Below are 27,244 nucleotides of genomic sequence, written 5' to 3' on the forward strand. Positions count from 1 at the left end.
GGGGAAAATAACAATAGGGGGAGTTAGGGCATTTGATGTTTTTTCGTGTGAGGCAGTTATGTTCAGAGGTGGGCACATCAGTAAATCTTGCTGGTCGGACATTTGTCATTCGCCAGCAGCTGGCATACCCATCCATTATTTGTCATTATATCAAGCGGAACCAAACTGTAATCATCAGTCCGTCAATGTTATTTTAACTAAAAAAAATCTACAGTTCGTCGTATGTAATTTTAGGACCGTCAGTAAATGTCACCGATATGCCAGACCGTCAGTGCATCGTCATTATTTTAACCATGCTTCCGTCGTTGATAAATTACAGTCTGTCAACACTATTGTAGGAATGTCAGTAAAAAAACAAAAAAAAAAACAAAAGGTCACAGAACACATAATTTTATATATTTTGAAACTGTGTGGACAACTTTATACACACAAATTATATGGAAATTCTTAGATTTTATAACTCCGCCCTGTGGTTACCCTCTCAAAAGCCCTTTGTTGCTGGGGTCTCCCAACAAGGACATGTTCCCCTTGAGGAAGAACAGGTTTTGGAAGTTGTCACTGGTTGTGACGAACATCCAGTCCACGTGGAAACACACACAGAGATAAGATAACACTACTCAAAGGCAGAAATTGGTCAAAAAACAGGGCATACGCTTCTGAAAATTGTAACCATTATTCATTAAAAATGCATCCATTAGTAGATTGAAATTGTAAATAAGGTGTACCGTTTTAAAAGATGCAGTCTCAGTTCTGGGTGCTATTTCGGTACATACGTCGCACCGTATTATTGGGTGCAGGCATGGTAAAACATACCATTGCACGCATGTATGCCAAAACATATGCAAGCATGGACATTAGAATTAGAATTAGAATTAGAATTAGAAATCCCTTTATTGTCATTGTACTCAAGTGTGCAACGAGATTAGAGGGCTCCCCTCTCCAGTACAATACAACAATAATACAGAAAAATATATAAATTAGATAAATAAATAAGAGAGTGCAATGGAATTTAGTACTGAATAGTGTATATAAAAACACATCACAATGCTGTTCCGCAAGGTAGGGGTGTTCTCGTGTGTGTGTGTGAGAGTTCAGAATGGAGATGGCTCTCGGGAAGAAACTGTTTCTCAGCCTATTGGTCCTCGATTTAATTTAATTTAATAATGCCTTTATTAGTCCCACAATGGGGAAATTCGAGATTCGAACCCAGGCCTCCTGGGGAGACTGGGTCCTGAACGCGGCGCCTTAGACCACTCGGCCATCCTGGCAGCCACGCGATTCGAACCCAGGCCTCCTGGGGAGTCTGGGCCCTGAACGCGGCGCCTTAGACCACTCGGCCATCCTGGCAGCCGATGCATCTGTAGCGCCTGCCAGAGGGCATCAGGTCGAACAGGTGTGAGTTTGGGTGGGTATTGTCTTTGACGTGGGCAGCGGGAGTAAAACTTAGTTTGGTTGTACTTTATTGAAGTATTGAAATATTTAACACGTCACGTTCCCTCTCGTTATTGTAAGCGTCTGTGTCGTTGCCGTGCAAACATTCAGAAATTATACAGTTTTTTTGAAAGCTACAACAGTGCAAGCAGCCATTTCCAAGGCTGTGGTGCTCAAGAGTGGGATGACGACTCATCCAGGAGGTCATAAAACAACCTCAAAAACCATCCAAAGAACGACAGGCCTCGCTGGCTTCAGTTAAGGTCAGTGTTAACGACTCCACTACAAGAAAGACTCCCAGGCAAAAATCACTGTTGTCACAAAAGCACACAAAGGTTCGTCTCACATTTTTCACAGCACAATATGTTTCTGTCTTGTTATTGTGTCGACCTGTGCTTGTTTACCCAATCCATTGTGTTACCCAATCAGCTCCAGTCCGCATGTTCCTCATTGTCTCATCTGTTTCTATTTAGTTTGTTTTCTTGCAGGCTTTGTTGCTTCATTTTCTTTGTCGTGTCAAGCTGCTGTTTGTTTCATGCCTTAATCCGAGTCATGCTGGTTTCCGAATGTTTGTTCAGTTACTTTGCCTTTTTCGAATTTAAGTTTAGTAGGTGTTCTTGATTTTTTTACCTTTTTTTTTTTGTTTTTTTTTTTCATTTTAGTTTCTGGGCATTGGGTGGAGCCCCTTGAGGGTGGTCCTGTTGTGAGTGGTAGATCATTGACGTATCATGATGAATCAGTTACGTTGTAGTTGCTCTGGTCCGAATAGGATTTGTTTCTTTATTATGTCATATAGGCCTAATGTCTTTGATTATTTAAGTGCAAGTGAGGACGTCAGATTTCTTCCATGTCTTGTGAATCCAGTCCTGCTCTCTTTAGTGACTTCATATTTTTGTAGATAACGTGTCATGTCTGCTCCTGGGTTCTATATACTAAATAGTATTCTCACATGACAGCAGCACTGTCATCCGCTTTATTCCTAGTAACTCACTTGGTTTTGAGTGAACTCCATGTGTAGCTGGCAGGATTCCACTTCCAGAAATCTCTCTGCTCTCTCAAGCCTTTCAAGCCACCAAACAGGTACATGCAGCTCTGGTAGACCATAGCAGAGTGACTGTGTCTGGGCCCTGGGCTAAGAGATCCCTGCAGTAAACTAGTAAGCAGCGACCAAACCATAGTTTCTGTCAAGAAAAACACACGTGGAATATAAACGCAAACATTGTGTATGTGCTACAGCATACCTTATTCAGGAGTCAACTTCAGCATCCGCTCTTATCCTCTGGTCTAACTCCAGCTATCTGCAAGTCTGCCTTCACCACACCCATAAATCTCATCTCGTACATCTGCTGAGGTGCCAGGTTGCGCTACTGCTATTTTTCTTCCGAAATAATGTATACCTTAACTCCACTCTTTTTTTACTCTTCTAATATATTAATAACAATAAATGATTCTTTTTATTATTGTTCTATACTCACCACAATCCAAACTCCAAAATTCTTGAGATGATCCCTTTATATCTATGAAGCCACCGTACACCAGCATGGATGAACCTATCACCACCGCACTGTGGCCTTTCCTGTTGGTTGGCATTGGGGTCTACAGCCATGAAAACATAACACATAGTCACAGTTGAAGTTAGTTTTATTTATATAGTGCCGTATTACCACAGGCTCCTTTAAAGGAGGAGGTCTACAACTATGCTAATAACACAAATAAATAAGTTGTATAAATACATTGGATATATTGGTTTATCTTCTATTCCAATCGCTTATCATTTTTTATTTTTAAACTTGTTGACAGGTGATTGGTTTCAAAGTACTTATCATGTAAAGCCTAAGCTTTTATTCTGTGAATCACAAGTAACTGTGAACTTAGAGAGCCTAATGCCATCATAGGTTGATAAAATCACCACATATTCTGTAAGGTAAAACAATTCTGGTTCATTTGATGCATTATATTGGAGGAGAAGGATTTTAAATTCAAATTGTCAAATCAGGTCAAAGGAGCTAGGTAATAAAACAGGATCTCTTGCCCACATAAGACAACTCCACTTTCATAATAAGTAATTGTTGTCCAATGTTTGAGAATCATTGCGTATAATAATATACATGCAAAATTTATTTTTAATTTTCAAAATATGTGAGAGGAAAGTTATCTTTATTCCTGTTTGTTAGAGGGGGCGTTTATAGAGTCAGTTACCACATCCCAGAACAAGCCGATTGCATTAACTCAATTCAGCGTTCATCAACTCGTCTTTCTTAGATGCTGTGGATCGTGCATGCATGAAAACTCATGTTGGTTGTTGCAGTTAACAATTTCTAATGTGCAAAATTGCATTAAGATGCTTATCTAATTTTCTTCTATTTAAGACAACCCCATTGCGATGCTATACTTTCAGTATGTACCTGTGATTTTAATTATTTTACTAACAATTATAATTTTGGTCATTTAATTGCAAAATAATATTTTTGTAGTTTCATCTCTATTTCTGTTCCAACATGACTGACCATTAAGCTGATTGCATAAATATTTACCATATTTCCATGGCCAAAAGTGCCGTCTCAAAGGGCACAGCGTCAGTTGTCGGTGCTATTTCTGAATTTGACACATAGACTGGGCGCGCCACACTATGAGGCACATGCTAGCTCGCACATGCTAGCTCTCAGTTAGAGAAAGGAAGCTGTGTGAACAACGGTATACAGCTGCTAGAAATCTCTTGACAACACAGCGAATCAATAATAACAGGTGAGCGATCGGACTAGTCACCACATTCCTTAGAGTCATGGTTTTAAATCAAAATCAAATAATGAAACAAAGAAATACAACACAAAACATCTCTCATGCCATTTATATCCCAAAAAGAAACAAAAATAACACAAAGAGTACTCCAATGCTTTCTGGGAGCCTATCAGCCTCAGATGGCTGGTTAGAGAGATGTGAGTGGTGTGCTTTGGGCAGTGTTTTTTTTTTTTCAGTCTGTCGTCTGCACCTGTGATGTTTCTTGCTTGCAATAACATGAATGCTAAGACAGACTATGACATTGTGGACAACTTCCCTTTTGTCCAGTTTTCTCCCGCACGTACATACTGGTCTATTCTAACTTACTGTCTCAAACCATCACCGACAGTAGTGTTCAGAGAATTTATTTGTCACAATCAATTCTGCATACTGTGGTTTCAGACTTAAACCAGCAAGGTGTGCTAACATGCAGTCTGAAATGCCCTAAGGCCCGTTGCTCGAGGTAATAACACATGATCTATGGATCTAAGTCCACACACTAGGCGCGTCGCATTACAGGGAGCGTCGCCTGTTTTGGGGAATATTTAGGATTTAAAGTTTGCCCTATGGTCGTGAAAATACAGTAAGTTTGAATGAATTTGGTGACCCAATTGGCTGAGATGGCACCTAGATCGCAACGTGAAAAAATGGCATCAGTATGAATTCAAGAGATCATGAGCTACGTCATCTTATTTGACATTATGAACCTCTGACCTCACAAATATATCATATTTAACGCAGAAAAAAATCACATAGAAATATAATAACTGCACTATCTGTCCTGTAAACACTTGGACACACTAGAAAGTGTTAGTTATTAAGAAAAACAAAGTTTCAAGAGTGTGTAATATATTTCAAAGGGTTGTCCCAATCCGATCAACGTGGACACATGACGATGCAAATGAGCTTTTTACCCTATCAGCAGTCCCATTTCATCAACATTATGAGCCAATAAAAATTTTGATTACCCAATTCCTTAAGTACCGTATTTTCACAGATACGGTGCGATATCGGATTCATCAAAAAAAAAAATTAAAAATATTAAAATAATTTACACTAAACTTTATGTGAAAGGGCCAAATTAATTTGAAGATAGAATGTACAGAACTGTGGTTAACGTGTACGCTTCCAGGCTCTGCCCTTCCTGTGTGGAGTTTGCGTGTTCTTCCAGGTACCACGTTCCAAAAACATGTATGTTAGGTTGATTGGACACCCTGAATTGTCCCTAGGTGTGAGCGTGAGTGTGACTTGTTGTTTGTCCATGTGTGCCCTGAGATTGGCTGACAACCAGTCTGGGGTGTAGGATAAGCATTTCAGATAATGGGGGATAAAAATAACAAAAATGTGTCTCTACCTGAGGAGCACTTTCTTTTCTCGAACAGTGCACCCATTTCTGCTTTCCTGAAACAAACAAAAAGATTTAAGTTGTACGTTGTGATTTCAAAGGAAAACACGAACAACTTGTGCTGTTTTGTCACGCAACAATGTTGTTATTATTCTCAACTCAACTGTATTTAAAATGTACTTTCAGACAACCACTGCTATATACAAAGTGCTGTACAGGGAAAATAAAGTCATACAACAACAAACAATAATACTAAATAATAATGAAGACAGTTAAAAGCACAAAATCAGAAAAAACAAAACCGAGTCTCATGCTGAGTAGAACGCCAAAGAATGAAAATGAGGTTTAAGACGAGTTTTAAAGATAGAAAGCAAGGGGGTTTGCCTAACATTTAGCGGGACGTCATTCGAAAGACAAGGACTGGCAAATGCTGGGTCTCCGCTGCGGCATTGCTTAGTCCTTGGTACCTCTAATAGTGCAACAGGCAAAGCCAAATTCATATACAGTATCATATTAGCTGTACATCTTTAGCACATCATCTCAGAACAAAACACCCTGCTCAAGTTACCACTGAGCCTTGCATACCAACACTGCTGGAGTGTGGTGCTTACAACTAAATGTACTGTGTAGGTTTTGAGAATTGTTTCCAAGGAAAATGCCTGTAAAGTTACGTTTAGATCAGATTCAACAATTAAACAGTCTTTTAATTAAAATATACTACCTGTTTGGTGATTTTACATTAAATGTAAAATATTATTCAAGTAAACTAACTGTTACAAGCTACACAAATAGTGAAAAATCGCAATTAGTGAAAAATCGCAATTAATAATTACAGAATTTTTTTGTGCTTAATTAGTTAAAAAATATGACACCAAGATATTCCCTTTTAATGAAAATTAATATTGATTCAAATATTGGTTATCCACCTTATTGAAAACTAATAATCTGTATCAACATCTGCCGGTCACTTATTGTCATCACAATAAATATAATAATAACAATCATCATCATTATCATTATTATTATCATCATCATAAATATTATTAGTGGTTGTAGTAGTAGAAGTAGTAGCAGTAATAATAATAATACAGTGGAAACTCAAGTTACAAAAGATCCTTTTTATGAACATTTTCAGTAATGCACACATTCTTTTGTTGAAGAGCTGTCAGTGGTTCCCAAACTTCTTTTTGCAGCACTCACCATTTGAAAGTGAAATTATTTTCAACTCTGGAACAGAACGAATCAAGTTCGTAGCTTGAGGTACCACTGTAGCAGTAGACCGTTTTCCTGCATACTCGCGGTTCAGCAAACTCAGATTCAACAATTTGAAGATTCTATTTCAATATCAAAATAAATAAATAAAAATTCACCTTTTTTTTTTTTTAAGAAGCCAACACATTTTTATAGAAGACACTTGTTGGCAACTTATCCTGGCTTAATCAAGATTTTGAGGGGGTGAAAAACATTAAAAGAAAAAGTAATTTATCATCACGGATCCCATTATAGTAGTAGCGGTAATACTAATTAAAAGTAATAGCAGTTACTAGAGCGGTAGTAGTTATTGTGTTTAATGATTGAGCTTATGTACAGCATTTTGTTGCAGCTGTAGTTGATTTTAAAGTGCTCTATAAATAAAGTGTACTTCAGTTGAATCACAGTTTCAAAACATTGAAATAAATAGAACACTGGAAACTTTTCGAATGCATGTGCTGTGTATCAGCCTAAAGTCCTAAATTTAAGTTCAGTTATATAGGGCCAAATTTAACCTTTAGTAAACCCTGAAGACACTATATACCAGTTGTGAACTTTTGTAGCTAGACTACGAAACCACACTGGCATGCATGCATGATGCAACATGTTTCATCTTCGTCGAAAAAAAAACTTACCAATGTCAAACACCCAGAGAGGACATCTCAGCGAAGTGTATGCTGAATCTAGTGTGCCTCCAAACACATATATAAAGCCCTGAAAAGTCAGATTGCTTAACATAGCCCAGCCATTAATCGCACGTATGCATGCATGCATGCATACCAATATTTAAGAACAAGTAGAAAATAATTTTCACCTTGTGAACGACCATAGAATGTTCCTCCACTTCCTCTGGTGCGGCCTCGCCTACGCACCCCAACTCTGTCCATTCATTACGCACTAAAAAAAAAAATGGGTATTGAAGAAGAAATTTCAGAATGAAGGTAACAAAGACCTCTGTGGAAGCAGCAGGCAATTCCAATAGTTTTGTATGTAAAAAATAACGATGCGACGCGGAAGGTGGGTGTTTGCCGTGATGCACCCTTAAGTTGAAAATGTTCAAATCTAGAGGAGCTGACTAAAGAGTGCTGACCGCAACAGACCAACCATATGGAAAAGCTTGCACTGCGGCCCTGCCATCCTTATGCGCTGCCCTGATGTGAACACAAAGATAATCAAGAGCTGGCTGAAAAGGCCTATAAAATGTCTAATTTAAATTATGGATGAATGAACATTTCAACTATATCATATAGAGTTATGGTCACAAGTTAACATACAACCATCATGGGAATGAACCTCATAATCTATTTTGGGATTTAAATGTTTCATTTGGTGGACGACTGCTTAGCACGACCACCTCACACTTTGGAGGGGCAGGGTGTGATTCCAGGTCCGGCCTTCCTGTGTGGAGTTTGCATGTTCTCCTCGCGCATGCATGGGTTTTCTCCAGGTACTCTGGTTTCCTCCTACGTTCCCAAAACACGCATGGTAGGTTGACTGAACATTATAAATTGCCCCAGGTGTGATTGTGCCCTGCGATTGGTTGGCAACCAGTTCAGGGTGTAGCCCCGCCTACTGGCCGAAGACAGCTGGGATAGGCTCCAGTACCTCTATAACCCTTGTGATTAGAAGCGGATTGGATAATGGCTGGATGGATGTTTCATTTGAACAGCTCTTTTATATGCTGTAATATTTTTTATCTTTGGGTTATTTCGATGTCAGCGTGTCACAGACATATTGAAAAGAACCTATGAACCGTTCTAATTAAAAATAAAAATGCATGAAATATGTCCTTCAAATCAAATGCTCAAGAGTCATGCTTTGTCTATGGCTTACCTACACTGTACCTCCAGAAGTCCCTCAGAGTGCTGTTGTCTCTTCCTCCCAGAATATAGACGTTCCCATCGTAGCTGCAGCACGCATGCTTATAGCGGTCACAAGGAGAAGTGATGCTTTGTGGAAGCTGGCTCCACAGGCAGGGAATATTTTGACTCATTGTTGGTCCATGCCAGCCTTACTGGACCATTTTCTAAATGAGGAAAACCAAACCGCTTTTAAAAAGGAAAAAGACAGACACAAGTAACACATACTTTTACAAGCCTCATGAAATTACTGCCACACTGTTTTCTAAAGGTTAATTCTAGTGACAGACATCTATGCGAGCCTAACGGAAACACCAAGACGCCTTTCCTTGAAAATGTTCGATGTTCAATTCTCCAGCAAGCATTATTGCCCTCCGTCGAATAGTGATGGTGGAGACTCTTCTCCCAACTGTTCTGTTCTAATCTCGTTGCATACTGAGTACAATGACAACAAAGGGCATTCTGATTCTGATTCTGATCAGCAATCCATTACTCGAGTTCGTCTTCCAACACGGGCCACCTCGCCTTGTTTCTACGGAAACTCAGCGTCGTCTTCTTGAATTTGCGAAGTTTGTCTTCCTGCTTCCTCGACTTCCGAACCATGGATTTGTTGATTTTTAATTCTCTCGCGGCTGCTTGATTCCCATGTTCCTTCACGTAGCTGATAGCTAGCATCTTAAACTGTGCTTCATGGGCGTGTCTCTTCGTAGGTGCCATTTTTTCTGATAAATAGCCAAAACAATGTTTTGCACAAAGCGTATAACAGGTCTATATAGGGGCACGGGGGCCGTGCTTTGCACTAGGGGCGTGCCTTCGCGTTTTTGTTCATGCCCATCGTTCCCCTCTCACGCCCGCCTGCTGTCATCAGCCACGCCCACCTTCCCTCTATATTTGCAGCGTGCAGGCAGCATGCTGTTTAACTCATTCACAACCAGCCAAGTAAAAAAAAATAAATGGATCTTTGACGTCTTCAGCCGTCAATGGTTATAAATGAGTTAATTGAACATTAATCTGATATACTTGCAGGAATCCATGACTCTGTGGATATATTTTACTGTTCTGCCTTTCTAGATGTCACTGGCATAACCAGTTGAACAAAGATATATTTGTGGGTAGTATACAATGATTCAACTGTGGCGTGTGGTGCTTACACTTCAGTCAGTCTATCAATATTTATTACAGTATATCCGTAACATGACCTCCATTGCTTTCACGATTTGGACTTTGACTTAGAAGTTTAACGTGACCCATTCTGACTCAGCGTAACCTGTAAACCTTTGTAATTTAGTTAGTGGAAGCCTCGGCCACATGAAATGAATGATGGTAATTCTGCAATTATAGCCCAAAAAAAACCCTTGGTTTCATTCAACCATAAAATAAATCACCATATGTTGAAAATGTTTCATGGTCTGACGAGACCAAGGTTAAACCTTTTGGCACGTTCTGAGCGTTTGTCAGAAACACAACACTCTGCTCATCATCACCTGGAGAACACCATTCCTACAATGAATTAGAATTAGAAAATTAGAATTAGAAATCCCTTTATTGTCATTGTACTCAAGTGTGCAACGAGATTAGAGAGCTCCCCTCTCCAGTTCAATACAACAATAATACAGACAAATATATAAATTAGATAAATAAATAAGAGAGTGCAATGAAATTTAGTACTGAATAGTGTATATAAAAACACATCACAATGCTGTTCTGCAAGGTAAGGGTGTTCTCGTGTGTGTGTGAGAGTTCAGAATGGAGATGGCTCTCGGAAAGAAACTGTTTCTCAGTCTATTGGTCCTCGATTAGATGCATCTGTAGCGCCTGCCGGAGGGCATCAGGTCGAACAGGTGTGAGTTTGGGTGTGTATTGTCTTTGACGATGTTGAGAGCCCTTCTGAGGCACCGGGCGGTGTAGATGTCCGACAGTGAGGGGAGAGGGAAGCCAATAATCCTTTGCGCTGTTTTGACTGTCCTCTGGAGCCTCACTCTGTCCGCCTCAGTGCAGCCGCTGTACCAGGTGGAGACACAGTACGTCAGCAGGCTCTCGATGGACGAGTGGTAGAAGGCTAGCAGCAGCTTCCTGTCCAGGTTGAATTTCCTGAGGACTCTCAGAAAGTGCAGACGCTGGCGGACCTTCTTTACCACTGCTGTGGTGTTGTGAGTCCAAGAAAGGTCGTCGGAGATCTGTACTCCCAGGAACTTGAACGTGTGGACCCTCTCCACACACACGCCTTCGATGCAGAGGGGGGGCGGCAGCGTCTTGTTCCTCCTGAAGTCGACGACAATCTCCTTTGTTTTAGCAGAGTTAAGGTGCAGTCTGTTGTCCTTGCACCAAGTTGTCAGTCTCTTTACCTCCTCTCTGTAGGCTGTCTCGTCACCTTCCGAGATCAGACCGACCACTGTCGTGTCGTCAGCAAACTTGACGATGGTGTTGTTGCCGTGGGCCGGGCTGCAGTCGTAGGTGTAGAGGGCGTACAGAAGAGGGCTCAGCACGCATCCTTGAGGGGAACCGGTGCTCAGCATGCGGGTGGAGGACGTGTAGGGGCCGAGCAACACAGTCTGGGGTCTGTTGGTCAGAAAGTCCTTAATCCAGATGCGTGTGAGGGCAGGGAGGCCGAGAATGTCCAGTTTGGCGACGAGGATGTCTGGGATGATCGTGTTGAATGCCGAGCTGTAGTCCACAAAGAGCATCCTTGCATAGCTCTGCTGTCGTTCCAGGTGGCCCAGCACAACATGCAGAGCAGTGTCGATGGCGTCCTCAGTGGATCGGTTAGCCCGGTATGCAAACTGGTAGGGGTCCAGAGTGGGAGGAAGGCAGTCCCTGATGTGCTGGAGAACCAGCCTCTCGAAGCACTTCATGATGACTGGTGTGAGAGCAACAGGACGGTAGTCATTCAGGTGGACGGCTGGTGACTTTTTGGGGACAGGAATAATGGTGGAAGTTTTCAAGCAGGAGGGGATGACTGCTTGAGCCAGGGAGCGGTTGAAGATCCTGCAGAAAACATGTGCCAGTTGGTGGGCACATGCTCTGAGGACCTTGCCTGGTATTCCGTCGGGTCCAGTAGCTTTTCTGGGGTTAACCGCCAGGAACGCGCGCCTCACATCGTGTTCCTCTACGATGAGTGGGGGGGAGTTGGAGCATGAAGTGCGGGGGTGTGACGGTTGGGGCGAGTCAAAGCGAGCGAAGAAGCAGTTAAGCTCCTCTGCCAGCGATGCACTCGGGTCTACAGAGGTCGTGCTGCCGCCACGGAAGTTGGTGATGCTCCGTAGACCCTGCCACACCTCCCGTGGTCTGTTACTGGCCAGGTGGGCCTCCAGCCTCCCCTTGTAGATTGCCTTGGCTAGCTTGATGCCTTTGCTCAGGTCAGCACGGGCCACCCTGTACTGGGCTTTGTCGCCTGACCTGAAGGCAGCGTCCCGGGCCTTGAGGAGAGCGCAAACCCTGCTGGACATCCAGGGCTTCGCATTTGGGAAGGTCCGTATAGTCCTGTGTAGGGACACAGTATCCATGCAGAACTTGATGTAGTCCAGTACACAATGTGTGTAGACATCAAGGTCCTGATGATCAAAGAGGTCCCAGTTTGTGTCTTGAAAGCAGTCCTGTAATTCACTCATGGCGTCGTCACGCCAGGTTTTCACAGTCTTTGTGGTGGGCCTGAATCTGCAATGAAGGATAGTAGTGGCACCATGCCATTTGTCTTTAGCTAAAACTGGGAATTTTGACAAGGTGGGAATAATTATGAACAGTTGAAAATAGAAGTCATTGTCAGGCTAAGAAAGCAAAGGAAAAAAAGGAAAGTAGATTATCCACAATATATTTGAGGTTAATCTGAGGCTCTTGAAATGGTGGCACTGGTGTTCTGACTCACATTTAACGTGAGTTTGAATACGATTGCTTAATTCTTAATGCCGCAACAACAGTTGAGATGCGAGCATTGTTGTGTTTCCACATTATTTCATTTCACCTCTGGAAAGATATAAAAATATATAATATATAAAAATATATTGAGTTACACAGGTTATAGGCCACATAAATGGTGGAAAATATTTTGAAATTATGGATTTAAAAATTATTTTGGATACAGAAGACAAGGACTTGGTGCATTTGTGGATGAGGACTGATCAAAAACAACTTTAGCACGTTGTTAAGAGCTAAAATAAAGTACCACCGAACTCCCGATGCCATTTTAAAAACACACGCTAGCACGACTGCTCGGTTATGTTTGCGCCCAATGATAGAGGGCGTCCTATGCATCTGTTAAATACAGAAATAGCACCCACAACTGACGCTGCGGTCTTTGATACGGCGTGTCTTTTGGCCGTAAAAATACAGTAAGTGTGAACTGAGATGAGATTGGTGACTTCCGACGTAAGAAAAATAGAGCGATTTCAATGATCAGATGTACTACGATGGCCAACGGTCCCTTGGCAGGCGGGCTCCTATGCTGTGCCATCACTCCAAGGTACAATACCATACTAGAGCCCTATTAGCACCCTTTCTAGTGCCAGAGAGACATTTTGACCATGTGAACGTGGAACCGGTGGGACCACTTCTTCCATCTGTGAGCAGGAAAGCCGCTCTGTGTGCCAACCTCACGAACAGCAACTGGGTTGACCATCTTCTGTGGATCATGTTGGGTCTCAGATTTGCACCCAAGGAGGACCTCATCTGCTGAACTGGTTTACGGCCATTGCATGTTCCAGGAAAGTTCCTCCTGGATGCTGTACCCCCCTGGTCTGTTACTTCTTATCGTGCTGTGTCCCAGGGGGTTGCGGATAAATTTGTTTCCTTTCAAACATTTCACCACACCCCTTCCCCCCCATTCTTATTTGCCAGCAGACTTGCCATCAGCAAAGTCTTTGTCTACCCCAACAACTATCGGACCCCAATGCAGCCCTCCTACGTGGGGCCCTTCCGGATGGTGGAGGCTGGGATTAAGGTAAACCAGAGCAAATCATGATGGACGCTAAAGAATAAAAATGTGTCTTCAAACGAGTTTTAAAAGTGGATAGAGATGGGGCTTGCCTGACAGCCAATGGAGGTCAATCCATAGGGAAGGACCGGCAACAAAAAACGTGGGCTGCGCTTAGTCCTCGGCACCTCTACCAGAAATTGGTCCGCAGACCTTAGGCAGCGGGTCGCTGATGGTGTAGTGGTACATTCGCCTGACTTGTGTGCATCGAGCGTGGGATCGGTTCCAATTTGGTGACAGTGTCAATGACAGACCTGAGACTAGCTGGTGACTTGTTCAGGGTGTGGTGTGCCTTTCGCCCGTGGTCAGCCGAGATAGGCTCCAGCACCCCCCGCAACCCTGTACAGGATAAGCGGTGTAGATGATGACATGACACCTTAGGAAGCGGGCAGGTACGTAGAGGTGGAGGAGCTCGGAGAAGTACACTGGGGCGAGGCCATTTAAAGAATAGAAGACAAACAGAAGTATCTTAAAGCGAACTCTAAAATGTACTTCGAGCCAGTGAAGAGAGGCCAAGTTTGGGGTATGTGAGCCATCTTCCGAGTTCCAGTTAAAAGACAAGCAGCAGCATTTTGGACCAGTTAGAGGCGCTTGAGGAAGGACTGGCTGACTCCAAAGTCGTCGCAATATTGGTATCGGATCAGAAGTGAAAAAAGTTGTATCGGGACACCCCTACTCTATACATCAATATTGTTTAGGATCCACTTAGATTGCAGTCATTTATCTGCTGTTTGAGTGCCTCATGTCTTTTCTTTCCTTCCTCCTGAGCTCAGCAAAACAATTGCAGAAAGCATAATACTCATACACTGCCATGATTAACTACTATTATTTGGCCAAATTTCATGTGAAGATTTCCATGTTTGGATAAAATCAACAGAAAGAAAAACCTGATTTAAAATCTATTTAAAATATCAATCATAACCACATGCAGCAGACTTCACTAAAGGGGGGAAAATGAAAATATTAGAAGCACACGCTTAAACAATAAAGCACATCAGCTAATTATGTTCATCTATTTAATCACATGAGGCCAAAATGTATCTGACTACGGTTAGCACATTAAAAAGCAATAATAATTTTGTAAACAGAAATCTTCATTCTAACAGCATCAATCTTTTGAGGCACAAGTAGGAATGATGATACAAGGCACAAATTATTAGAGGGTGCGACAAGGGTACGCAGTACACACCCCATCTACCAATGTTGATAACTACAGAGGACCATTTAATTAAAAAATGATTCCATGAGTGTTAACTCATTTAATACCAGCCCAGTAAAAAAAATTGATCTTTGACGTCTTTATCCGTCAAAGGGAGTAATTAATCATCAAAATTACAAAACAGAATTAAATTCTGTTTACCAGTCACCTAGCGGGAGTCACTGATGGTGTAGTGGTACACTCGCCCGAGTTGTGTGCGGGCAGCGTGGGTTCGGTTCCCACTCAGTGACGGCGTCTATGTCTACCCTGTGACTGGCTGGCAACAGTTCAGGGCCGCCGCGCCGGATCATCACGTTGTCGTCGTGCGGTGGCAGAGTACCCATACGGGGAATCCAAGAATGATCCAAAAACCCGGCGTCCGAACCGAAACTCTGTTTCGCTCCCGGACCCACACCTCTATGAATAGAGGTGTAGCCATACGAAACTTACTTTACCAGTCACCTAGACAAATAGTACTGTATGTTGAGTCAGTGTCTGTTCGTTGTTATGGGTAGTGAGAGCTTACAAGTGTTCCAACTGGGAATGCGATTACAGGCTCTATCGTCTGCAGGGAAACACACCACAGGACTTCAAATGCACAAGATGAGTTGGCTAGCTGTCCATTATATTTGGCTATCAGTATATATTAGGGCTGTGCGATATGACCTCAAATCACACACAAGTCAAATGTGGACGCAAAATACTTGACATGTCTAAGCTCCCGTCCAGATGTGGTCCATATTGGGAAGTACAGTTTGCGAAAAATATTTTCCTACCTCATGCCGGCTACTTTAAATCCCGTGCGCCCCACTGTAGCTAGAATAGCTATATCTTTAGCTATGTGCTAGACTATCGCATCCACCTCGTTGACGTTCTCTCGTATGGTGTCGCCTCAGTTATGGGCTGTTGTCACTTGTCCAACCTTGTGTCTCACTTTGAACTTTCAGCACAAGCTCCAAGTCAAAAGCATGGTTGTGTTGTGGGTGGTGAAAAAGAAAAGATTGGACGCGCTGTTTTGGGTGCTTACGGCGCACTTTGTAGTTCATGTTCTTTTGCTCAAACATCGTCTTTATGGAACCCAAAACATTTCCAAACGACAGATGTCGAATTCCTTTTCGGGACAAGCGCAACAGGAACAACTTCAACTAATGTTAATTCGTCTTCAGCCGTGTCAGCCGCTTCTTAATTTGAATCGCCAGCTACAACCGCGTCGTCTGTTGTCTTTCTTGTTGAGATGAGTGGAGTCACGTGACTAGACGCGCTGTAGCCGTCTTAAAGGGGCATGAACATTGCCACAGACAGAAAAGACTTTTCTTTTTTTTATGGTAAACATGATGTCGGTGATTATAATAAATTTCGGTAGCGGTAAATTTTCGGTTTATCGCCCAGCCCTAGTGTGTATATATATATATATATATATATATATATATATATATATATATATATATATATATATATGTATATATATGTATATATATATATATGTATATATATATATGTATATATATATATATATATATATATATATATATATATATATATGTATATATATATATGTATATATATATATATATATATATACATATATATATATATATATATATATATATACAACCTGCCATGCATGTTTTTTGGAATGTGGGAGGAAACCCACGCAGGTACGGGGAGAACACGCAAACTCCACACAGGATGGCCGGAGCCCACGACCAATGCTGTCTCTCACTGTGAGGCCATCGGGCTAACCAGTCGGCCACCGTGTCGCCTTTTATTGGCCCGGTTTCCTCCCACATTCCAAAAAACATGCATGGCAGGTTGATTGGACACTCAAAATTGCCCCTCGGTATGAGTGTGAGTGCGGATGGTTGTTCGTCTCTGTGTGCCCTGCAATTGGGTGGCAACCAGTTCAGGGTGTCCCCCGCCTATTGCCCCAAAATAGATGGGATAGGCTCCAGCGCATATATATATATATATATATATATATATATATATATATATATATATATATATATATATTAGTGCTGTCGAGGGATTAATTTTTTTAACTAATAAATCACAAAACACAAAAAATTCCATGATTAATCACATTTTTCAACTACAATTCTTTTGCAAAGCTTGTAACAGATATTTACTTGAATTATATATATATATATATATATATATATATATATATATGATAGCCAAATATAATGACAGGATAAAGCAAACAATACGTGTTTGGACAATGTGTGGTTTACCTTCTGAGCGAGATGATGTACTTAAGATGTACAGCTAATATTTGCAAAGAATGCAAATTATTTGAAGTAAATAAAACTAGGTTAAAATCCTTAATCACGTCTTTTTTTTAATAAAGAATTTTAAAATAATCCATTGGGCATGACATCAATGGAATGATTTTTATGTCATATTTATGTTGAATTGACATCAGATGCTCACTGTACATGACACTGTAGGTGTATATTTCGTTAATTATACAAAGATTCCATACTGCATTATATATGACTAAGAAAGTACTCTGGTATTCTCGAATAACGCCTAATCACCTTCACAACATTGAAGTATTCCGTTTAATTTATCACTGCCATTTAGGCCAACAGCTCTGAGGTCACGACAGAAAGTAGACCACACATTGGCCAAACACGTATTGTTTGCTTCATCCTGTCTATGTTATTTAGTTAATAAATCCTAGTGTACAAAGATGCATGGACAACAACATGAAATGAAAATCGAAAACAACCTGATAGATTCAAATACACAGCAAATATTATAATCACCACCATCATTATCAACGACCTCACCACTTTAGCTGAACTGAACGAATTAAATGGTTCAATATGGTACGGTTGGAAAACTTTATTATGCAATACATCGCCGCGGTTGAATTTTGGAGGCATCGTTGAGAGGTCTCAGGCGTCCAAGCACCGTACAACCGGGAAAGTAGGATACGCGAACAGAGGATGAAAATTTAAAATGACTTTTTTCATCTCACTATTTTGTCAAACGCACTTTCTGTCGACCTCAATAATAACGGTAAAGTTGAAGACGAGAGGAAGAACGAGATGACGTCTACTTGTATTCAGTTGTTAACGTTTTCTGATGTGAGTAAAACTTAAGCTCCATGTTTAGGTTGCGTTACTATACAATCCTGCAAAAAAAAAAAAAACTATAAAAACATCAGTAGTAGTGTATGAGTTACTTACGAAATCGTTGTTGCTGCTTTTCCATCAAATGTTGCCTTGCAAAAATTGACCGACAAGACATTCAGGGTACCTTGTAAATCTAAATATCAATAAAGATATTGGATTGGCCTCCGTTTTCGCAATAATAAAATTGTTTTCTTTAGGTGGTTGAGTTAGATAACAATGTATCCTAAAAATTGTTGAATAAATCCTCTCTGTAATTGTTTTCTGAAGAAAAGACATGCCAAGCCGAAAATGCATATGTACAATGCACACAGTTTCCCTGAATGCTCCATGAATTCCGGAGGCGGGGCAAAGTGAAGGGAAGGAAAGGGTGTTGGTTCAGCGCGTTTACGTCTGGATATAGTTTACTATTCCGCAAGAGCTGCCAGGAACTAAATTACCAAAGTTTACGGGCCGCGTTCTGTCACAGTGTGTAACGTTAGACTTTTAGGACAAAGTCCGAATCACTAAAGCATTAATGCCCCTCAAAAATCTTAATGGTATAATAAATACTGATGAAGTGAACGTGACTGCCACATGCCACAGTTCAATTCAAAGACCAACAAAATAATGTGCCCAAATATAGTTTCGTCGGCGTGAGCCAGCTCAAGCTGTATGATGGTCGATTTGGCGCAAAAGTAACTTATATTTGTACAATGTAAATGTCATAAATATGTTGGTCTTGAAAATAATTTTGTATTTGAGCAAAATAAACCCCAACTTGTTAAAAAACTAAAAATAAATACAATTATAATAAATAATGTAGCTGTAGGAAATAATAACTTGTAATCGTAAAAAAAAAACTCTTAGCAGAAATGACTTGTAGGTGTGTAAAATAATTGTATAGTTGAAGAAAATTAAACTTGTACTTGCGAGCTCGGGTAAAGTATTTCTTTCGCTATAAAAGACAATTTGTAGTGGAAGAAGTCGTCACTAGGGGGCACAAGTGTTATTACTTTTGCTGTACAGACCGGTAACATTGGCCCTGAACGTTTCAGACAGATTTGTGCCTGTACACTTTGAAACAGCAGATTTGTACCTGTACACTTTGAAACAGCCGGTGGATGGTGGACCAAAAACCAATTTAATTTGTTTGAATGTCAGTCATCGAGAAAGTCCTCGCCAAAAGGCCTCCGTGTCACCATGTATGTTTTTATGTTCTGTATCCCAGCATTATTCTTTCATAAATACATTGCACCGTTGGGCTGTTTTTCGCCATCATTGTTGTCACGACCCACATATGGAGGACTGAAAGTGCCAAAATTAACTGAATAAATACACCATGAAATGTTAATTAAAACGTTCATTAATTTTTTAAATGTTTCATTTATTAATTAAATATGGAATTAAATAAATACATAAATGCGTCATTAATGAAATTACCAATGATTATATGTAAAAAAATATATAATTATTTCTGTATTTAATTATTCATTTAATTAATGAGTTACGTATTTGATTAATTATTTATGTATTCAATTAATTATTTCATGGTCCCCCATTGTAGTGTTTTATGAATTTATTTTCTCCGTCAAACTCGCCCATCAAAGTTTGGTGGGCAGGTCCCAACACCTGATTGGTTGGGCTGCTCATCAAGTCAAGGAAAATCAATTCCAGAATAATGGATTGATGCCAACCGAGTGTCTGGTGAAAATACTGCGATACACTGAGTGATGCTATTCACCTCTGCATTGGTTTGAATTCAAGCAAAACAACTAAATACAAGCCTCGACTGCTCAATCAAGGGAGTTTATGAAAGTCCTCCAACGTCGTAGCCGACATGTTTGCAACCACTTCAGGCCAAAGCAATCGCTTAGACAAGATTTGAGTTCGTCTCTGTTTAGCTCCGCCCACTTAGATGGGCGAGTTTGACAGATAAAATGAATTCATTGAAACGCTGCAACGCGGTACCATTAAATAATTAATTAAATAGATGAAAAATAATGGATTAAATACATAAGTAATGAATTAAATACAGAAATAATTATATAGATTTTTTTTACATATAATCATTGATAATTTAATGACACGTTTATTTATTTAATTCCACATTTAATTAATAAATGAAACATTTAATTAATTAATTATTATTTTAATTAAAAATTTCATGGTGTATTTATTTATTTAATTTTTTTACATCGTACCTCCCGCTCTGTAAATTAAGATTAAATACATTATGTGCATATAATGCTCAGAAAAACGTTTTCAGCATTTTCAGTCAAATAAATGCAAGGAAGCCTGAGGTTAGCCATCAGTTTATTAACAAACCATCAAACATGAAAAACCAAAATATGTTTGAAGGAGTCTTTCTAAAATACTATAAATAAATGGTGATTATTCAGTTTAAAAAAGGTTGCAGAATATGCTTATTTACCTAGATGTGCAAATTGATTTCATCCTGTCACTCAATTGGCTCAGTCTGGACAACTTCAGGAGTGTAATAGTTTGTACACAACACGCGCGCGCACACCCCCCCACACACACATCCACACACACAACCCCGCCCGTGAGCTTTTTGACTGAAGAGATCCAGTAAGACTTTATAACAAGCACACAATGACCATACAACTACCTCACTTCTTCGGAGCCAGAAAAATGTCCCTCTACAAAACTTACTAAGATTTGCCTTTCATTAGGATAACCCTTTTCAGGTGTTCTTTTAAAAATGTCTAGTAGAGTAAAACCATTGCACACAACCCTAGCCTGCAGAGTGTGATCTGTGTTCAAAGTTTGGGGCTTTCAGCAGTATTGCCATGCTTGTGGAGGTCAATTTGTTCAAAGTCAGCAGTCATAATCTCAGAGCTGGGTGTGCTTGTCAACATGCTCAGCCTTGCCTTTAGTCATACGATCCTCATTCAACTCAAAGGAGCCGTTTTCCACACGATAGCGCTTCTCTTTTGCTCGTTCTGCATAGCTGTCTTCCAAAGATGGAGATTCACTGTCTGTTTCAGATGATCCTCGACCACATGACTTTTTATAGGCTTGGTATCCTGTGGAGCGATATTGCAAGAATAATGAATCATCATTTCAACATATTCATCTCAATTGCCAGACACTTATAAACCAGGTCAATTGAAACTAGTTTATCTTGTGAAACTCCGATTAAAGACCACTGTCATTGAACACTGTTTCTCAGTAAAACTGTTGTTTTTAATCCTTCACTCCCCTCCAGTCATTAATTGAAACTGCTTTGGCATATGAAAAATACCAGGTATGTTTAACACAGCTTTTGATTGCACATTTTATTGTATGAACCTTGATCATTGTCCTTGAACTTATTTGGACACTTGGACAAAGCAAAAAAAAAATATATATCTCTCTCCCTCTCTCTCTCTACATATAGGGGCATTCTGGTTTTCCATTTTTCAGTTATATATTTTATCATTGCAGTATTTTCTATCATTGCAGTACTTTCCTGTCATTTCAGTACTCTCACCATTACAGTACTTTTATCAGTGTAATATCTTTATCATTGCAGTATTTTCAATCATTCAGTAGTTTTTATCATTACAGTGTTTCCCCCTCTGTATAATGGACAGGCATTAGGAGTGTTTCCTTACACTTAGATACGTTTATACTGTGTATATTTGCATGCTTTTTATGAATGTCTGCTGCTAATGTTACACATTAACGGCTACATTACGCCGCCGACTCTGTGTGATCTATATCTTTGCTGCTGTAACACCTCAAATTTCCCCATTGTGTGACTAATAAAGGACATCTTTATCTTTATCTTTATATTTCATCCACATGTGTGCATAAATAAACTGCTCGCCTAATCCTTCCAGTTCTGGGTTTCTCTTTTCTGCTAACTCTTAGTCCAAATCATGGCTCTGTCAGTTTCTAATTACCTATTTAAACTGGCATATGTCAATTTCTTTCATTGGCCTTTCAGGGGAAGTAATTACTGACCCAATTACCTCTGCCTAAAGAAAAAAAAAGTCGGGCAAATGTCTAATCAACCAGCTTGTAGCTCACCTCCCACAAACATGACGGCCACCACTAGCTGAAAGATGCTGTAGATAAGCGGGAACGCAAACATGACCTCCAGTTCAGCTGGGCTGAAGGACAGCTGGACAATGGTGCTACACAACTGGGAGTTCTGAAAACCAGTTTCCAAAGCAATTGTTCGACACCTGGGGGAAAAAACGAAATATAACAAATCTGTATAACGGAACTAAAGTACCTTAATTTAACAGCCAAAAGAGGTACCATATCAAAGGGCAATTGAGGGTGCTCTTTCCGAATTTAGCTAGCTCGCGCACGCTAGCTCGCGCACGCTAGCTCGCGCACGCTAGCTCGCGCACGCTAGCTCGCGCACGCTAGCTCGCGCACGCTAGCTCGCGCACGCTAGCTCGCGCACGCTAGCTCGCGCACGCTAGCTCAACAACGATTTATAAGATTTGTGTCAAGGGAGGGATGTCACTGGATGTCACTGTCACAAAACCAAAAGTATCACTGAACCGCATACAATAAAACAATGAAACAATGGAATTAGACTAACACAAACATGCATCTCTCAACGCTTTCATATCCCAAAAAGAAATAAAAATAAAACAAAAATATTACTGCAACGGATTCTGGGAGCCAAACATCCTCAGCCAATCAGATGGCTGTTTAAAGAGATGTGAGTGGTGTGCTTTGGGCAGTGTTTATCTTTTTTTTGCAGTCTGTTGTCTAAACCTGCGCAGTTTCTTGCTTGCAATAACATGAATGATAAGACAAACTACGACATCATGAGCAGCTGCCCTTTAGTCCAGCTCTCGCCCACACCATCACCAAAAAGCATATTCACAGAATTTATTTGTCAGTCAATTCTCCGCAAATTTCTCTTGGACTTTAACCAGCAGGGTGTACTAATATGCACTCTGATATGCACTTTGGTTGAGTGGTTGAGAGTACAAGGCGCGTTGCATACAAGGTACCCCATCTCTTTTGGGGAATATTTGGGACTTGAAAGTGTGCTGTGAAACTACAATATATGCTGAAGAAATTTAAGTAAAGCTTGTGTGATGACAACCAATAATTAATTCTATTAAACAAATCCAGGTTAACACTACTTTGGCAATATTGTGAAACTGTTCATATTCGGGGGACTGTCATCTTACCTGTACCATGGTTGACCCACAAAGCGGGCCAGAAGGAAACCCAGTCCAAAACCAATAAAGGGGTAGATAGTTCCGATTATCCAAAGGGAGGGAGCAATGGTCCAGGAAGACTGGTAAAGTATTCCACCAACTACAGCAATGATGAGAATGAGACCAAAGCCTGTAATGGACCCAACCTGGACGTAATACACAGAATAAATAGGAAGTAACATGTAGATTTATTTGGGCAAGAAGACAGTAGATGATTGCAAATTCCTACCTTGAGAATCTTTTTAGCCAATTCGGGCCATTTGCGTTTAAAATACATTCCCACAGTGATTGGGACAAGGAGGGCCACAAGTGTTATACCTGAGGAAACCCAGATGGTGTCTTTTTAATTCTCTCAGTTTAAGTAGGACCAAAATAGATAACAAAGCTAACACAGCAAAAAGAAATGAGTGGAAATTAAGATACATCCATTGTTTTATCCCAGTTTACAGTAAGTTTTTGTTTCATTTTGAATTCAGTATATGAAAATTCTGTTGGATTGAATTAGTTTTTAGAATTTTTTTTTAGTTTATAGCTATTTGTATTTTTTGGAAAATGCTTCATTTTAGATTAGTTTTAGTATTAATTTTCTTTTTAAATAGATTGAGTTTTTTTTTTCAAATGCTAGATAAATAAAAAGTTCACTAGGTGTGGCATAATAGAAGTAAAGTACAATTGTCAAATGACCATTTGACCATCTATACGGACCTTCAGCAATACTGAAATAAATACATTTAAAATAAATCCTAAAAGCCCTTAAATCATATTGACCAACATGATTTTTTCCCCTATAATTATACTTTTATAAACACAAGATGTAATTCAAGTTATTATTTTTTCTTCACATTTTTTTGTTAAAGATGTTTTCTTCAATTTTAGTTTCAGTTATTTTTTTTAACTATAATAACCTTGGACTTATGTCAAATAACCATTTGACCTTCCTTTGTCAATACGTCAAAAATTACAAAATGAGGTTTTTCTAGTTTTAAAAACACACAATGTAGTTCCATTTATTTTTATTTTTTAAGCATTTTAATATTTTATTTTGTTAACAATAAATTCATTTTCAACTCAATTTGAGTTATTTTGTTAACGATAATAACCTTGGTCTTCTCTCAAGCACATTAAAAAAAAAAGAAAGAAGAATTTTGATATGTCTATCAGTACCACATGAGTTGTATATTTACCAATACTGTCATAAGGGATTTGGATGGTATCTGAAGAAGTCCAGACGGAAGTGTAGATAAGCAGACAGAGTGGCATCATTCCCAAGGCCAGTATGGAGGAACAGGCTGTCATACTGATGCTGAAGAGAAGGAAATTAACAGCTACAAGCTTCTCTCATGACTCAATATTGTAGAATCTCAAAAGAGTGATTGTGATTACTTTTTGGCCCAATAATCAATGCAATGAGTATGGTGTCACATTTATCACGCAATAATGTACTTAAAGGGGATATGATCAATTATATTCATTCATCCAACATACTGTACTGTTAGCCCACTTGATATTATCAAAGGAACCAGACAGCTTCTTACCTTAGGTCCATGTCTCCATCCAGCCAGTAGCAGATAATATTGGAACCAGAGCCTCCAGGACAGCAACCCATGATAATGATAACAATGGCCTGAACAGGCAACACATTGAAGGCAAATGACAAAGCAAAGGCAGTAAAAGGCATGATGCCAAATTGACAGAGAAAACCAATAACGATGCCCCAGGGTCTCTTCAGGTGCCCCCAAAGTTTTTGGGCGTCCACAGTGCAGCCCATGGAAAACATAACCATGGCCAGCATGATGGTGAGCACAGTGCTCAACACTAGGCCCAGTGTTGCATTAAAGTCACTGGGTGGGACAAGGCAGTTAGCACCGGAGCAGATGGTGGCCTCAGAGTGGCATGCAGCAAGTTCAGCAGTTGTTTCCATGAATAAAGACATATTGGAAATGTGATGGCAGAGGAAAGTTATCCGTGGCCGGCCAACTTTGAAAGACAACTGAATGCGTGTCTCCAACAGCCTATAATGTGTAGATTTTACTAGGCTAAATCCTTTCCTGTTCTGTTGGTGATCCAATAAGATGATGGTAACCCAACTGTCCGGCCCACTTCTCTCAATGCCCTGCTGGGATCTGGGAAATAATAGTGGGAAGGAAAATTGCGTGGAAAAAATTAACCATTGTTACGTTTTATGGGGTCAGTGTTCAAAGCATGTGCATATAAAAGAATCATTTTTGAAATGTGATTGCACCATCATTCCTTTAAATATGCTCTTTGGCCTCTTAAAACTTTATAGACCTTAAACTATGAATTACTCTGTCTTCTGAATTTAAAAGAGACGATGCTGTGCTTGTCCTCAATAGAGCACACCTTATATACACACACACACACACAAGGACCACACATAAAATATTTTATGGTGTTGTTAACTGATGTAAATTTAAAGTAAAATACAAAATGCTCTGACATATACAATACTTACAAAGTATTACAAAGTGAAAATCATATGGTATACGCCTTTCAGTAAAGAGGGTTCGTTCACACAGTGCATGGTTGTAAATGTGAACACATTCCTGTCAGGCATGTCATTGACTACTGAGGACGCGTGAATAAAGATTAATTTATCAAACTGTAAGTCAGTTCCAATGGTATTTGAAATTTTGTTTGCAACACTGAATGAAAAAGTAAGTTAATTGCTTATTTAGTATTACAGGTAAATAATAACCACTGGGGGAGCCCAGGAGCAATAAAACCTAAACAAACACAGGAGCACACAACAATGACACACAAAGATTGCTGTTGCTTTTTGTTCATTTATTTTTAGAGAGTATTATAGTATTCCTAGTATGCAACATAATTGATTGCTGCAATTGGTTATTATTTATATATATAATATATATATATATATATAATATATATATATATATATAATATATATATATATATATATATATATATATATATATATACACACACACACATATATATATATGGCTGTCAAAATTAAGCGTTAACTCAAGATTAATTTGGCTGCCAGGATGGCCGAGTGGTCTAAGGCGCCGCGTTCAGGACCCAGTCTCCCCAGGAGGCCTGGGTTCGAATCTCGAATTTCTCCATTGTGGGACTAATAAAGGGAATATTATTATTATTATTATTATTTAAAAAAAAATTCACACTATTAAATATTTTAAATCGGTTTTATTTACTTCAAAAGCAAAGCCAAATTCAAACACAGTACCATATTAGCTGTACATCTTTAGCACATGATCTCAGAACAAAACACCCTGCTTAAGTTACCACTGGGCCTTGCAAACCAACACTGCTGGAGTGTGTTGCTTACAACTATATGTACTTTGTAAGTTTTGAGAAAAAATTCCTGTGCACAGGAGTTTTGAATTTTGTTGGAAGCACAGATCAGCGTTATAATAGCATAAGCATATCATCAACATTACATGCCACATATGCAGAGGGAACTGAGGGCTTTGACTGTCGAAATGCTTTCATATTTTAAAACTTGCTTGTTTTCCATACTCTGGGCTCTGCTTCCACAAAGAGAAGCAAGGAGCTTGTGATGTATAAGATAGGGTGACCAAACATCCTCTTCTGCCTGGACAGCTTATTTTCCCGTTTTCTGTGATTGGTGGTTTATTCACTGATTAGTGGTGTATGATCGCCAATCTGATGGATTTACAGTATGTTGTTGGAGGTTCTGGTCCGTTTGAGCATGGTTGGGAGAAGACGTTGCCTGCTGACAATCAGGCGGAACTCTTCCGAGTCTACTTGCCCCAATACATCAGAAAATTAATTAGGCAAACATTGTATACTCATTTTTTTTTTAATCTATCATTGTCTGCAATGTATTTTTTCGACTCAGCATTGTTTCCCATAATGCTACGGGCTACTTACTTCCGCACACCCCGTGGCATTATGAGGAAAAAAAACAACCGTTTGAGCTATATTGTATTGATACAAACAGCCATATAGGCAAGGGAAACATGGGTTGTTCTAACAACTTTTGGGGACTTAGGCTGAGGGAATGCATATTTATGATGAAAACCTCAACAAAAGACAATATCATGTCAGGCCCTCTTTAAGCATTGAAATAATT

The 27,244-nt window shown here is 39.8% G+C and overlaps 2 protein-coding genes across 3 annotated transcripts in view; both read right to left on the bottom strand.

Moving 5' to 3' along the window:
- klhdc3l (kelch domain containing 3-like) overlaps window positions 1-18,411 on the bottom strand; it is a 19,681-nt gene extending 1,270 nt beyond the window's left edge. Inside the window, exons 1-7 of one of the 2 annotated variants that reach the window (XM_088315241.1) lie at window positions 18,026-18,411; window positions 8,639-8,831; window positions 7,620-7,702; window positions 7,441-7,519; window positions 5,564-5,610; window positions 2,907-3,027; window positions 2,423-2,612 (exon numbers count right to left, since the gene is read on the bottom strand). In XM_088315241.1, coding sequence (XP_088171367.1) covers window positions 2,423-2,612; window positions 2,907-3,027; window positions 5,564-5,610; window positions 7,441-7,519; window positions 7,620-7,702; window positions 8,639-8,798 — 680 coding nt within the window. In that variant the 5' untranslated portion in view covers window positions 8,799-8,831; window positions 18,026-18,411. Of the gene's footprint in view, window positions 1-2,422; window positions 2,613-2,906; window positions 3,028-5,563; window positions 5,611-7,440; window positions 7,520-7,619; window positions 7,703-8,638; window positions 8,832-18,025 lie in introns of those variants that run through there. The other variant, XM_088315242.1, reaches the window with a different exon arrangement.
- Window positions 18,412-20,320: 1,909 nt separating this feature from the next.
- On the bottom strand, window positions 20,321-25,612 carry slc10a2 (solute carrier family 10 member 2). Its single transcript, XM_088315427.1, has 6 exons — window positions 24,681-25,612; window positions 24,330-24,448; window positions 23,375-23,463; window positions 23,116-23,291; window positions 21,986-22,143; window positions 20,321-20,997 (listed from the first exon to the last, which is right to left on the bottom strand). Exons 1-6 carry the CDS (start codon window positions 25,076-25,078, stop codon window positions 20,804-20,806), a joined length of 1,134 nt encoding a protein of 377 aa, XP_088171553.1. The 5' UTR covers window positions 25,079-25,612; the 3' UTR covers window positions 20,321-20,803.
- Window positions 25,613-27,244: the final 1,632 nt, after the last annotated feature.

The sequence above is a fragment of the Idiotropiscis lumnitzeri genome, chromosome 14 (genome assembly GCF_059441095.1).
Source record: "Idiotropiscis lumnitzeri isolate Australia: NSW breed Sydney's pygmy pipehorse chromosome 14, RoL_Ilum_1.0, whole genome shotgun sequence".
Lineage (NCBI taxonomy): Eukaryota > Metazoa > Chordata > Actinopteri > Syngnathiformes > Syngnathidae > Idiotropiscis > Idiotropiscis lumnitzeri.